Below are 15240 nucleotides of genomic sequence, written 5' to 3'. Positions count from 1 at the left end.
AGACCCCTCTCATGAGATAAAACATGAATGGAAAGAGACAGCCCAGACCAACTCAGCACAGAGCCACCTCAGAGCGGGCAAGTGGTACCAATAACATCAACCATCTTAGAAGAGAATGAGTCCTCTTCAGAAAGGAATGATCTCCCTGAGGAAAGGGGATTGTGGCATAAGATTAAAAATTGCAGTAGGAATTCTCTTTTATAAAACAGAAGAAAGAAAACAAAATGCAGGAATAACTGATTTGAGAATTTGCAACCTAAAAATGAATGTGTAGGACTTCCCTGGCCGTCCAGTGGTTAAGACTCCATGCTTCCAGTGCAGGGGATGTGGCTTCAATCCCTGGTCAGGAAACTAAGATACCACGTGCCGTATAGCATGGCCAGATTAAAAAAAAAAAAAAAAATTTAATATGTAAATATTTTGGAATCCGAGTCACATGGATTTCTCTTAGCAAATTCCCCAATCACTTACTCCTATAACAGCATGTCTTGTTTTTCCTCACCATGGTCTAATTAAACTATGTGATTGAAGTGTGTCCCCATTATAATGCAAGCTATAAAAGGGCAGCGACTCTACCAGATTTTGCACAGTAGTGTTACTCCAGTGTCTAGCTCAGTATGTGATGTCATGAATATGTATTAGCTTACAGAATGAAATCTCTTTAGAGAAATGTCGGTACTATGACATCACTCCTACTGCACCCTAACACAAAATAACTGTGTGATAAGATTCATTATCAGGAAAAGCACTATATGGAAGTTCAAGCCGAAGTCAATATACTGACAACTATAGTTTTTGTTTTGTTTTAAAGCACTCATTGTGACTCAGACCCATAATTTAGACAGTGTCTTAGGACCAGCTGCTGCCTGGGAATATTTGCGTCCCTCAGGATAGAATGTACGGCGTTGTTTGCCAGCTACTCGGTCCTCAGAATCCCTCCATTGCGTTGCTTTTGCAAATCCTCGCCTCACAGCAATCTGCATCAGCCATCACTAGTCAAGTGGTGTATGCCCAGTGTTTCTCTGTAAATCCTGCAGATCTGTTTCTTGTATTCTCCCCAGAACTGAAGAGAAGTTAATCACCCTGCAGCTTCATGCTGTGTTTATGCTCCTTTCATGAGTGATGATGCCATGTTCCTATCCTCCCCACCTGATTCATCAACAGCAAACTCCTAGAACTCAGAGGAGCCGAGGTGGAAATAATCCAGTAGAGCAACACTTAAAACAGCCGAATTTCTCTCGTATTAAAGTAGGCTAGTGAAAAAAGAAAAATTAGCTAAACAAAGCATTGCCTAAACACAGATTCATTAAATATAGGAAATTAAAGTTGGCATAAGAGAGAACAAGCCTTTTTCAAATGTTAAAGATACCATTTGCATTTTTCTTTTGCCTTTTTTTGTTCTCCAGGAGATAAAGTTTTCTACACATGTGTCTTTTGAGAACAAATTTGGGCATTATAAATCTTTCCCCAAAGTTGCATTTCTTTTTCAAAACAAATTCTTAGTTTTGAAAATATCTGGTAATTAAAACAATAGACCAAATGTTCAAATCATAGCTCAGACATCAATATGGTATACCTACGCAGTCTGCAAGAGCAAATGGTGAGTTATGAAGCCCGTGCTTAAAAAGACTATAAAATCTTACATAAACATGAAGGCATAATATTGGAGAACCACCAAAACTTTGATATTTTAAACTTTCAAATATCACAATTGAGGAAGGTATTTTCTCCTTTAAAATAACACTTATAAATACAGGGGAACTTTTACCCAGCCCTCCTTTGTTAGTACTCTTTTAAATGCTCTGTAATAGAAAAAGATTCAGCTCATGATACTTACCCCAAGGTTGTTTTTATTTCTGACTCTATTTGTTGAGTTGTGATGAAGTTGGAAGAAAGGATATAATTGGGGATGACGAGTATTAATGTATTTGTATCTGTGGTTTTAGAAGCTCATCAACCACACAATTTATGCTCTGAATTCTAATTGTTAAGATTCTGCACCATTTTGTAAACAAATATATGAAACTTCTGGGTCAGATTTTCCTTCTGTGAAGCTCAATCATTATTCACAGGGAAAGTGTAAGATTTTTAGTTCAGCATTATATTTCAGACACTTTATTGCTTTGAGTAAGCCTTAATTGGTATAGCCTGGGACTTTGCTCCCTCTTTAGTAGAGCCAGCCAAGATTTTAGTGTTCATAGAAATGAAACATAAAAAGTAATATTTCCCATGACAAACACTGAGAGACTCTGGTGCTTTACAGTCTGAAATTTTTAAACATTCTTTATATTGTGGCAATTTTTGTAAAACAGCTTTAACTTTAAATGATGAAAATCTTACACAGAAATGACTGCTACATTTTTATTCACCCACAAGAGAAAACTATTTTTTGCTAATCCTGTAAGTGGAAGAAAAAGCCAATTCTTCATGTCCTGGACGTGCTGACTGTAAGGCAAGGGCTTGATGCAGCTCATTTGCCTTTGTGGCATCTTCTGGGACCTCCTACTACCTGCAAAACTTGATTTTTCTTATTAGTGTAATAAAGTATTAAATCTCTTTTTTTAATGCGTAAATCAGATGAGAAATGTGAGTCATCATACTTTCTCTTGCAGAAGGTTATGCATACAAGGAAGAGGCACATGGAGCTATTTCAGGAGCTCAATCAGAAATTTCAAACTTTGGACAGATTTCGGGATATACCAAATACAAGCAGTCTGGTGAGTGTACATCGCTTCATTGGTGCTGATGCTGTCTCAGGAATACAAGAATGGAAAATTGAAAAAAAAAAAAAATCCCCCAATGGTGCTTTGAATTGTACTCAGAGGCAAATTAGGAATAACAGAATTTTAAAGTTTTTTGTTCATAGTTCAAATGTTCTCAAGTATAAGGGCTAATTAGAATGAGTTTTATATATATATAAAAATGTGCTGGATTCACCTGGCCTTTTTATAATCAGAGCTAAAAGCCAGTTCATTCAAATGTCCAAAGAGTTGATTAAATATTTTCATTTGAATGCCTGGCATTTTAAAGTCATAACATGTAATGTATATAACCTATATAATATAAATAAGATGTATTATAAATATATAACATATAGATAATAAGCACACCTATCTATAGAGAGAGAGTTATTACCTGAAACTCGAGAGGTAGGTTTTCCCCCAGAGTTTCAGGATACACATCAGTGCTGGGGGCTTTGATCGTTAGCTTTGACCACTCTCTTCACTTGGTCCTTCTAACTATAACCCTAGCATAGGACTTAATCAAATATGATATTTGGCAACTACTTTGTGCGTGGCACGGTCAGAGCTCCAGAGAAGGCTGTGCCATTATTTGTGAGAGCGCTGGATCATGGGTCTAGAAATCAGTATGATGGCTCAACAAGATATTTCAGTTTTATGATAGTGCAAAAGCAATGTGCATTCAGAAGTCACACTTTACATTTTGAATGTTGGTGTGTTCCTTGGCTAGTGATGTGTGGTCCAGTATTCTTCCATGATGCTGGGCAGGGACAGAAATCCACAGCTCCCAGTCAGCCCTGAGACCACAAGGATGAACAACCACACATTGACAACCGTTCTCTCCCCAGACAGCCACCCTGTTTTCCACTTTCAGTGCAGTGTTCCATAAATTACATGAGATGGTGAAGGACAGGGAAGCCTAGCGTGCCGCAGTCCCTAGGCTCGCAAAGAGTTGGATATGACTTAGTGACCGAACAACAACAAAGCCTGGCTAAGCTATGGCGGTCAGTAGATTAGGTGTACTGAATGCACTTTGAGCATATGTTATTTTCAACTATGATGAGATTCATGGGAATGAACTTACCATGCATCCATGGTAAGTTGCGAAAGACCTGTAGTAGAAAGCTCAGCCAAGAACTATCTGAGCTTGAGCAAGTTACCCAGCTCAATTTCTGAAGCTCAGTTTTCTCCTAAACTGAGCATAGAAAGTAGTCTGATAATGTGCCCCTTGGATCTTCACACTTGCCAAAGCGGGAGGGGCCTTACCAGCCACTAGCTAACTCTCTGACTCAGCTCTGAGAATTAGAGCTGGGATGGCCCGCCCTCTGACCCTCTTCTCTCCAAGTGTGGCACTTTTTCTCAGCTTCACACGTTTGCAGACCCTGGCCGGCTATCCTCCTCCCAGCCTCTGGTGTTCTGAAATACACATCCTCTGAGGTGTTTCTGGTCACCTTCTCATGCTAGTAATTCTTTCATACATGTATGAGTCTTAGTCCTGGCTTTCTAATTAATGCTATTCACTTATCAAGAGGAAGCATTTATGTGTCTCTGTGTTTTGCTTGTATTCCTCTTAGTACAAAAAAGCATGATGGCCATACACAGTAAGTTATCAATAAATGGCCACTCTTGATTTCTTACATGTCAAATAGTTTAATCTGCATTTGTTAAATGAAATATTATAGACTTTAACTCGTCACTGGTCTCTAAACAGTTTGTGTATATCACTCTATTTTCCTCCATACAGCAAGAATCATGCATTATGTGGAATCATCAACATGAAGCATACAGAAAACACTGTATGCAGTATTCTTTCTCATCTACCCACCCCCCAACACCACCAAATATTAAACTGTCAATTTTTAGTGAGCAGGAAAATGAAAATTGCACCATTGAAATTAGGTCTAAACTCATTAGCTATTCATTTTGAAATCCTGAAAGCTAACATTGAAATGAATTGAAGAAAGTTCTTGTTTTCTTTTTAAAAGGAGAAGGTTATGCTTACAAATTTGAAAGACTTATGCAACAGATACAGCTGGCTGACTGCTATAATATGATTGTAATTTCCCCTTGTATGGTCTGGGTATTAAATCATTAATGGCACAAATATCTGTATCTCAGTTTCCTGACAACCAAAATAGCATCCTAATTACAGCACATCTCTGCAGCAGCCTGCCTCTTCTAGAAAAGATTTATAAATATTTATCATTTGGGAGGTTAGGAGTGGGGAGGATAGTTGTCATTGCTGCTTCACTATTGTCCTAAATACATGTGAACAGAGGGAAAAAACATCCTTATTCCGTTTTGATTAATAAGGAACATGTGAGTGAATTTATTATCCTGTAATTCATAGTGGCATGTTGCTAATGAAACAGTGCCTAATTGGGTGGAGAAAGAGATTTTCAAAACACAAACCTCAATAAAGTCTGTTTCCTTTTTTTTTTTCTGGCTACTAACTCACAACACCTGCCCTTCAATGCAAATGACTGTAATTATGTAGAATCTGGGGAATAAAAGGGAAACCAGAAGACCTCTATCTATCTCCCTGCCTCTAGGCAGGACAGCACCTGAATCTCCTCCAAGGAATAGGTATGGTTAACAGCCCCATCATCGTATAGAATAGGCATAGGGATCTTTCACTTTCCCCCCAGAAAAAAAGGTTGGAAGAAGGAAAGAAAGAAGAGAGGGAGGGAAGAAAAGATCAGTGAAGGGGGAAAAGAAGGATGGATGGAGGCGGGGAGGGACTTACCCACCTGTCTTACTTACCTGTCTGCCCTGACGAGGAAATTTGGGGAAACAAACAGGCATGTTTCGGGTGGCTCTGAATTCTCATATTCTATGAATGTTCTCTTTCTATTTATACAGCCTAAGACCACATTAGCATTTTTGGAACCCTTATGCATGTTGGCTTATATTGAGTTTATAGTTTATTAGTCCTTTATCACACGTGCTTCAGTTTAAGTACATCTCCATTCTACACTTGAGCTCAAAAACAAACAAACAAACAAATGAATGTAATACAACTGCATCAATTCAGGAACTTATTCTAACTCTGAATTTTATATCAAGATTCAGGCCTCCATTGAAAGCTTTCCTGGTCCAGGTGGCTCTCCCTGTTGAATTCAGTAACCCCCATAGGCTGTTCCAGGGTTGATTGTTCCTTGGACCATTGAACAGGTCACAGTCTCTCCATGACAATCCATCACCCTCCGACCACAGAGGAAGATGGGTGGCCCAGGGGCGCTATCCCCTGCTTCCGGCTTCCTGCCCTGCTTGCTGGCTGTGGTGGTCCTTCTCCACGCAAGGGTGTCCACACACTTGTGAGCCGTGGTGGGAACCGCAGCTCTGCAGGGAGTGCTGTAGGATGCCAGAGGAGATGAACCTCATTCATTAATGTATTCCTAACTCAGAAATTCAATCAGCTGTGTATTGGCAACAGCACTCTTTGAAATTAGAAACAAGACATCCTGACAAAGTTTAAAATTAGCCTTTTTATTTCCTGTATCCGCAGTGCTGGATCTTTAAAATATAAAAGGAAAATCACACTTATTCTAAACATGAAGAAACACTTAATTATATTTATTAGAGTATAGTTGCTTTACAATGTTGTTAGTTTCTGCTGTACAGAAAAATGAATCAGCTATGCACACACACACACACACACACATCTATCCCCTCTTTTTCAGATTTCCTTCCCACGTAGGTCACCACAGAACACTGAGTAGAGTCCCCTTTCCTATACAGTAGGCTCTCACTGGTTATTTTATACATAATATCAATAGTGTATATATGTCACTTCTAATCTCCCAATTCTTTCCACCCTCCCTTCCCCTGTGGCATCCATATGTTTCTTCTCTACATTTGTGTCTCTTTTTCTGTTTTGCAAATAAGATCATCTATACCATTTTTCTAGATTCTACACATATGCATTAATATACAATATTTGTGGAAGTCGTGTTTAAAGCAAATGAACTAGCACTTTACATATTTTGACTTCTTTTATGATTGAACTAATTAGCTTTCTGTCAAACTTAGGATTCCCTTAAAGCTCCTTGAGACAACCCTCCTCCAAGATGGATAAATCCACTCCATGGCTTGATTCAGCAGAATTTCTGCCCTTGAACCCTTCCACTGATGATTGATTGTTCTGATCCCTGTAGTGCCCCCGAAGCCCCAACCATTCCTCATTGCCTACAAAATAAATTCCAAATTGAGAAGTAGCCTGGCAGACAAAGCCTCTTATGATCTGACTTTCATCTTTGCTTGATTTTTTTTTTCTAATATTCTTTTTCACTACAACTGAAATAAATTGGTCTGTATTCTGAGAGGCCCCATTTCTACGCCGTCTGGATTTGAACTTAGTACACATACTTTTCCAGCCACCTGACCTCCAGCCACTCATATGTCTTCCTGACAAAGCGCATTCTTCTCTGCCAGGCCTAAAGTCATTTTCCTCAAAAAGGGCTCTGTGCTCTCCACAAAAGGAAGCTGTATTTCCGCCCTCCTCCAAACTCCCACAGTACTTTTTCTGGATCGTAGGTGTGTTTATATCTATATATTTTATACCTCCACTTAACTATTGACACCTTTATAACAAGTATAATTACTATCTAGTGAGTATTTATTGAAATCAAATATTATGCTCAGCTTCTCCACATTTTTTTTTTAATCTTTGCAACCCTTAAAGTAGGTGATGAGCTGCACCTTTTGCTAAATCCTTTGGCCCAAAAGACAAAGCATACCTGTTTTGCAGATGTTAAAGTTGAGGTTCAGAGAAATGGAGTCAGTTGTTCCAGGTCACATTCATATGGAATGGAGCAACTGGAATTTGGACCTGTGTGTACCGAGCTCTAAATCTATGTTCCCTCGTGGACCATGTGCTTTTCTATATTTGATGTATCACCTTTCTCTCCCAAGTGCCTAATATAATGCCAGCATAGAGCAGTTGATAAATAAACACGGATTGAAAGGAAGCAAAGGGGGAGAGAGGGAAAGAAAAGAGAGAGAGAAGGGGAGAGTTCTAGGACTGTAATTCATGAGATATTAGGGTATTTGACTAAATCAGAATCAACCCCGTGTACATGCCCTAAAGTTATACTTTTTATTAAATCTTTACTATTAGCTATTTTGTTTCTTGTATGTCATGATTAAGGCTAACAAGTGCTGAAAATAGCTAACATATTGAGAATTTTAATAATGTAATTTCTACTTATACGCAAATATATGGAATCTAGAAATCTATTCGCTGGGCAGCAAATGCAAATATAGAGAACATACTTGTGGACACAGTGGGGGAAGGAGAAGGTGAGGTGAATCGAGAGAATACAATGGAAATATACACATTACCATATATAAAACAGATAACCAGTGGGAATTTGCTGTATGATGCAAGGAGCTCAAACCAGTGCTCCATGATGACCTAGAGGGGTGGGATGGGGTGGGAGGTTCTAGAGGGAGGTTTAAGAGGAAGGGGACATATGTATACCTATGGCTGATTCATGCCGATGTATGGCAGAAACCAACACAATATTGTAAAGCAATTATCCTCCAGTTAAAAATAAATCAATTTTTTAAAAAAGAAAAATAATCTAGTTATAAATATTTCTATAAGTTGTGTCTTTTGACTATACTGGAGAATGATGTTTAATCTACTGAGTGGAATCCAAACAATTATTCAGGTACATGTTTTCTATTCCCCCTGCTAATTGATTGGAGTTAGTAGAAGGCCAGAATTTGTGTGTGGAGGGGTAAGGAATGGATTCAACAACCATGAACTGTTTTCTTCTTCCTAAGGAGATTTCAGTCATGATTCTCTTCTTGTCTTTGATATTACTCAGTTTAGTAAATCCTGTTCAAAGCCCCTCACTTTATAGAAATCTTTAAATGACATTTTTTAAAATTTTTTTGTAGTATTTATTTATTTAATATAAACCTATTTATTTTAATTAGAGGCTAATTACTTTATAATATATTGGCAATATATGGCTACTAAAGTAAAGCAATTTTACTGCTAACTTCTAGCCAATATCAGGATATAAAAACCACAAATGATGTCTGTTCATACATTTCTCAAGCACCTACAACATTGAAGTTCTTGGCGGAGTTATAATTAGGCAGATCTTAAATCTTAGGTAATTAGAGGGTGTGGACTATGAAACTTCAGAAGAAATGGCTTATAGACATTTCTTTTTAAACCCTTATATTGCCGGATATGTCTTCCAAAAAGCTGTGCTCTTTGAAAGGGTTTTTGGTAGTGTGTCATACAAGTGTATAGGAAATTGTGAAGCATATACAGCAGAAAAAAATAGATCGCACGTAGCATTTTCATATTCTAAAACGGGTAATTTCTTGAAGAAAAACTAAGCAAAGATAGAGATCTAAAATTTTATTTTATAAAATAAGGCTAGTTTGGGTTATAGTTTTTAATATTACACAACCTTCCCTATGATATAGCCTCAATTTGTTTTAACCTCACCAAAGATTCTGCCAAAATATGTAAGTGTTCTACATTTTGTGTAAATGCTCCTTCCTACTTGAACCTATAGCCATCCTGACACTTTACAAGATGCTCCCAAACAAAACATTATCTACATTGCCTGTTATATTACTATTCACTTCCTTTGATTGCTGGAACATTTTAGGGTAACTCAAAGAAGGTGTTCATCAGTTTGTTCAATGAAAGAAAACTGAAATCAAAACCATTTCCTGCAGCTGGCCACAATTTCCAATCATCTCTGAATCACATAAACTGGATTAAGCTTAAAACAGGCTCTCTAGCTGGAAATTTCAACTAGCGGCCATCCAAGTCATCAAATAAATGATTCCCTTCCCCTTTCTTCTTGACAGGAAAACCCAGCACCAAACAAGAATCCATGGGACACTTTCAAAAACCCCAGTGAATACCAACATTACACCACAATCAATGTCTTAGACACAGAGGCAAAAGATGCTTTGGAACTGAGACCAGCAGAGTGGGAGAAATGTCTGAGTTTGCCTCTGGACGTGCAGGAGGGGGACTTTCAAACAGAAGTTTAACAGAATCAAAATGGACTGCGGTGGAGACAAAATGTATTTGCACTGACGCTTAAGACTTGGGAAGCCTGACATTTCTCTCCAGACAATGCGACTCTCCTACGTCAGCACCTCCACGTGCCAAATGTCAGTGATGTTTGCTTTGGTAACTTCTCCCTGGTCAGGCAAGTGGAGAGAGGCCCAGGTGTACAGTCCTGACTGCCCTGTGTTGTAAGTACCCGTGGAATGGATTTGTAAGGTAATCTTTATAGATAAACCTCAAGCAACGATTCATGTTGTAACCGCTTCATATGGTTTAGTTTTCAAAAAACTTCACCATGAAGCACAATGTACATATTTATGCAGTTTTTAAAGTTTATAACAGTCTGTTTGGCCATTACTACACTTTTTACTTTATAATATAAAAGCAAAGTTTTTGTCATTAAATGAATGTTTGTTGAGCTACATTCTTCATTGCTTTAAATGCAATAAAGTAATAATCTCACTTTTATATGAATAATATATTTCACATCTTTATTATTGCAGTTTTCTCTAGAAAGCTCTGAGTAGCTTTCTCTGCTGCAGCTGTGTATAAAATATTTAAAATGTTGTATGGTGTAAATAAACTTTTGTCTACATATCAGTTTTTTAGTGCATTTTATTTTGGATTTGTTGAACAGAAATTTACATATTTATAAAGTTTTTTTTTCATTACAGATATTGAAAATGTATTCATGGTTTTAATAGCATACCATTATTACTCCTTTGAGGCTAATGATTTCTCCAATGTAATAGTAGGTTTGATAGTGCTTCTGTATTTTCTACTCAAACACCCTGTGGAACAATGTACCATGTAAATGGGGCTTGTCAGAAATCTGCTGGCATCATACTCTTACATAAATATCATGTTTTTTCTATCTCGTGGCAAAAAAAAAAAAATAAAGAAAGAAAAGCTAGTAGAAAATAGTAAGTTACCGTACCAAAAAAATAATGCAGAGACAGTGTTTGCTATAAGTAATGAAGCTCACTGCATGTCCCACAAAAGAAACTACTTGTACTACTGTTCTTCACAGCATATGGGAAGATGAACTTGGGATTTTAAAAAAACTCGTATCTGTACATCCTCTAGCAGAAGGAAAAGGGAGTGGATGTACTTGGCAGATACTTTATCTGATGTGAAGAGTCTGAGACGAGCCAACTGCAGAAGCCTCCCTGGTGTTCTGTCTGGCTTTGGAGCTGCACAGCAATGCCCCCCACCCTGCAAAGCGGCACCAGAGGAACCTGGGAGCCCTGGAGTGGGGAGGATTCAGGCAATTTCCTCATCCTTTCAGGGGATGAGGAGATTGTGCTTTATAGTCTGAGGGAAAAATAAAGGGAGTGGGGAGGAGATTGGGGGCTTCAGAACTTCTCGGATGTTTATTTAGATTAGCTTGCTGGTTAAGCCTGCACTGCGTGGTCTTCTGTGGTGGGCTCCTGCTACCAGTGACCAGGGGACGCCAGCCCACGGGCCACGAGGCAGACGCCAAGGTGCTTCAAACTCAGGCGCGCCTCCGAGCCGAGCCTTAAAACCCAACTCCTGTCAGACACCCTTCCTGTACTCCAGGTGTGAGAAGTATATTTTTAATCAGATTTTAAAAATAAAGTGACATCATTATGCTAAAAAGCATATAACATAACAAAGGACTGTTTTTTAATAAAATAAATTTGATGCTAATTACAATGTAACTGTAATATTTAATGCTTATTAAATTTATCAGGTGACTTTATGGTGACAGGAATAATATTTAGTAATTTCTCTCACTTCCTCTATTATGTATAAACACACACATATGCATGTGTGCATATATACATATACATGTACATATATACACCTATACATAGGTGCATGTATGTATACAAAATCCATAACACTCTGCTCCATCTTAGTACCCTCTAGAGGGAATGAAATTCATATACACAGTTCTCAATTCCAAACTGTAAAATCTTGATGGAAAATAAAAAACAAGTATAGGTTCGAAAATTCTATATGTTTAAAACATAAATTCAATATATTAGACTAATATTTCTTCTAAAATCATAATATTCAAGGGCATAAAACAAAAACTTACTTTTTTTTCACCATTTTTCCCTAGTTCTGATAACTCTAAATACTAGAGTAATACATGAAACCTAACCAAAAATCGCATACTTAAAAATGTTAGGGTAAATGTTTTGGTTACTCTAAGAAGGATGCGAAGTCTTGGGGTGCTTTTGTTTGTTTTTTAATCTGTAAGAAGAAAATCCAAATCAGTCAGTATCACGGAATCATGATTTTAAGGCAGCCCTCTTCCAGTCCATGCCTTCTGAGTGTGCACTGTATTTACATACATGGACTCAGGCACAGTGCTGAGTACAGCGGTCCCCTGACAATCTAGGCACGTCCCTTAAAGCCCACTCAGCACCTGCCAGAGTCCTGGTTCCCCTGGGCCGGACAGTCCCTGCCTCATGACCAGATTTGACTTATGGGGCTTCCCTGGTGGCGCAGATGGTATAGATTCTGCCTTCAATACCGGAGACCAGGGTTTGATCGCTGGGTGGGGAAGATCCCCTGGAGAAGGAAATGCCTACCCACTCCAGCATTCTTGCCTGGAAAATTCCTGGACAGAGGAGCCTGGCAGGCTACAGACCATAGGGTCACAAAGAGTTGGACACGACTGAGCGACTAACACTTTCAAGTTACACCTTATATTTCATCCTCATAAACTTTTTCATGATTTACCAAACTAGAAAATAATTTCTCCTGTGAACTCTTATGGCATTGCTTCTGTACCTCTCCTAGGACTTTTAAGATCTAGATCTTCTACCTTGTTACTTATATACATTTCTGATATTCTCTGATGGACTGTAAGTGCCTGGAGGGCAGGATTCATGTCTGATGCATTTTTGTACCTCATAAGGGATCTACCACAATAATGTGCACACAATAAACATGTGTTGAATTATTTGTGGAATTTATTTTAGTATTGCTTACAGTTATACGTATCAAGTCACATGTCCCCAAAAGTTTACTGAACAATCACTATGTGTGTATTTCTATAAGTCTATACTCTGTTTAGGGTTCTATCCCTGGCCCAGGAAGATTCCACATGCTGCGGAGGAACTAAGCCCGTGTTAACTACTGAGCCCGCTCTCCAGAGCCCACAGCCGCAACCACTGAACCTGTGTGCCGCAACTACTGAAATCCTTGCACCTAGAGCATGCACTCTGCAACAAGAGAAGCCACCACAATGAGAAGCCCTCCCATCACAATGAAGAGGAGTCCCCGCTCGCTGCAACTAGAGAAAGCCTGCAGGCAGCAATGCAGACCTAGTGCAACCAAAAATAAAGAAATAAATAAATATGAGATCACGTGTGAAACAAGTATTTATATTACTTAAATATTAAGAAGCTCCTATAACCCCCATGTTATCATTTTGTTCTTCAGATGACCACATGGGAAAGAATTACTTATCCAAGATGCAGCTCAGAAGCAGCTGACCACCTTAGCAGGTGACCTAAGATCACCATAAATAAATACAACCCAATATTAGGGCCCAGGTCTTCTGACTTCTGCTCTGGGACCACTCCTATGATGCCATAATGTTTCCAGTTTTTTTCTTCTATATTACTAAGTTCCCAAATCAAATAATGATAAGTGGAGATATTTTTCAGGCGAGTCACAGAGGCAGAGAACTGAAAACATGCGTTAGGTGCCCTGGGATGCTGAGACTGGGAGCTTCTGGGAGTAGAAAAGCATGGCTGATCCAAAATAACAGGTGGTCATAAAGAGATTTGGATCTAAAATCCATCGTGTGGTTCTACTTGCAGCTGCTTGACTTCTCAAACCCACTTGAAATGTATTTAGTTTTCCTCACGTTGTGTTATTACCTGAACACATGCAACAGGAGTTAGAAGAGAGAATCCAACCTGAGTTTTCAGACTGGATTCAGACACTTGGTAAAAATACACAATCACAAGAACTTTTTTTTAAAAAGGTGTAGTCAATAAGCCATTGTTTCAGAAATTTCAGCTTGTAAATTTTGAATCATTCTCAGCTTCTTAGAAAACTTCATTAATTTTAATTTTCCAGAGGTATCTATGTCAAAATTAATTCACGAAATTCTATCATGTTGGAGCACTTCATTGAAGAACATAGGACAAACATGTCTCTAGTGTGTCAATCTACACAGAGTTTTAAGTGATGAAAAAATCACTTTGCTCTCCTGAGATACTTCTGTAGTTACCTGTAACTGGTGTAGTACAACAGAAAAGAGGTTTAATAAGAGAACCAGAAGAACATAGAGGCTGAAGAAATATGGCAACTGATGAAAATGGCAGTCATATTTTTGGTGTCATAAAACAAGTCCAGATGTAGGTACGGAGTACCTCTATTTGTAAAAACTATTGCAGTAGGGCCGAGAATTGCTGACATAGGGAGAACACTCCACCTGTGAGACCCAGCGCATCCCAGACATCATTCAGGAGGGAAGATTGAGCAAGACAAGAAAGAACTGGGTCAGAGAGTGGGATGAGCGGATGGGGGGACCAGGCAACTGAACAGGGGGTGTCTTTCTTGGTGGCCAGACAATTCTGGGACAGACAGACAGGTAGGGGAGGTTGTTCCATCTTCCACGTTTAATCTCCTGCACATACTCATGCTCATGGTCAGTCGTGTCTGACTCTTTGCAACCCCATGGACTGTAGCCCACCAGGCTCCTTTGCCCATGGAATTTCCCAGGCAAAAATACAGGAGTGAAGTGACATTTCGTACTCTGGGGGATCTTTTCGACCCAGGGATCAAACCCATGTCTCTTGCATCTCGTGCTTTGGTAGGCAGATTCTTTACCACTAGAACCACCTGTTAATCTCATAGTTGTTTAAACTCAAGGATGGGCTAAAGTTCAGCTTGACTTCTTGTATCTTTCCACCATACAGCTTGCTGGTCTTGAGGTGTTGGTTTAGAAATACTAAACTTTCTAAAATGAAAAAAAAAAAAAGGCACTTCGGTTTGTAATTCAAATAGAGCTGGGATATGGGTACAGATGAGGAGGTACCCTTTCCTTTGACACAGGCTCCTGGTGATGCTAGGTTCCTGAACCCCCTCCCTCCAGACTGGGAGATGGAGGGGTCACCTTCCTGCACTATCATAGACTTGGTGCAGGTGCTTGAGAAATATATTCCTGGCCTGTAAAACCTGCAAGAAGCTTTTTAAAATACCTACATCTCACAGAGGCAGAGAATTTACAATTCCAGTTCAGTTCAGTCGCTCAGTCTTGTCCAACTCTTTGTGACCCCATGAACTGCAGCACACCAGGCCTCCCTATCCATCACCAACTCCCAGAGTCCACCCAAACCCATGTCCATTGAGTCGGTGATGCCATCCAACCATCTCGTCCTCCATCATCCCCTTCTCCTCCTGCCCTCAATCTTTCCCAGCATCAGGGAGTCAAATGAGTCAGCTCTGCACAGGTGG

The 15240-nt window shown here is 39.1% G+C and overlaps 1 protein-coding gene across 3 annotated transcripts in view; it reads left to right on the top strand.

Annotated features, from left to right (window-relative positions):
- The window catches only part of ADGRB3 (adhesion G protein-coupled receptor B3), an 884190-nt gene extending 873798 nt beyond the window's left edge, over positions 1-10392 (top strand). For all 3 annotated transcript variants that reach the window (XM_044924546.2, XM_006078271.4, XM_006078270.4), the window contains 2 exons: positions 2613-2717; positions 9585-10392. In XM_044924546.2, the coding sequence (XP_044780481.2) occupies positions 2613-2717; positions 9585-9773 (294 nt within the window). In that variant the 3' untranslated portion in view covers positions 9774-10392. The remainder of the gene's footprint in view (positions 1-2612; positions 2718-9584) is intronic.
- The last annotated feature ends 4848 nt before the right edge of the window (positions 10393-15240 follow it).

Source organism: Bubalus bubalis, chromosome 10 (assembly GCF_019923935.1).
Source record: "Bubalus bubalis isolate 160015118507 breed Murrah chromosome 10, NDDB_SH_1, whole genome shotgun sequence".
Classification (NCBI taxonomy): domain Eukaryota; kingdom Metazoa; phylum Chordata; class Mammalia; order Artiodactyla; family Bovidae; genus Bubalus; species Bubalus bubalis.
The sequence above is the reverse complement of the archived record's forward strand: the minus strand, read 5'-3'. Positions and strand labels throughout refer to the sequence as shown.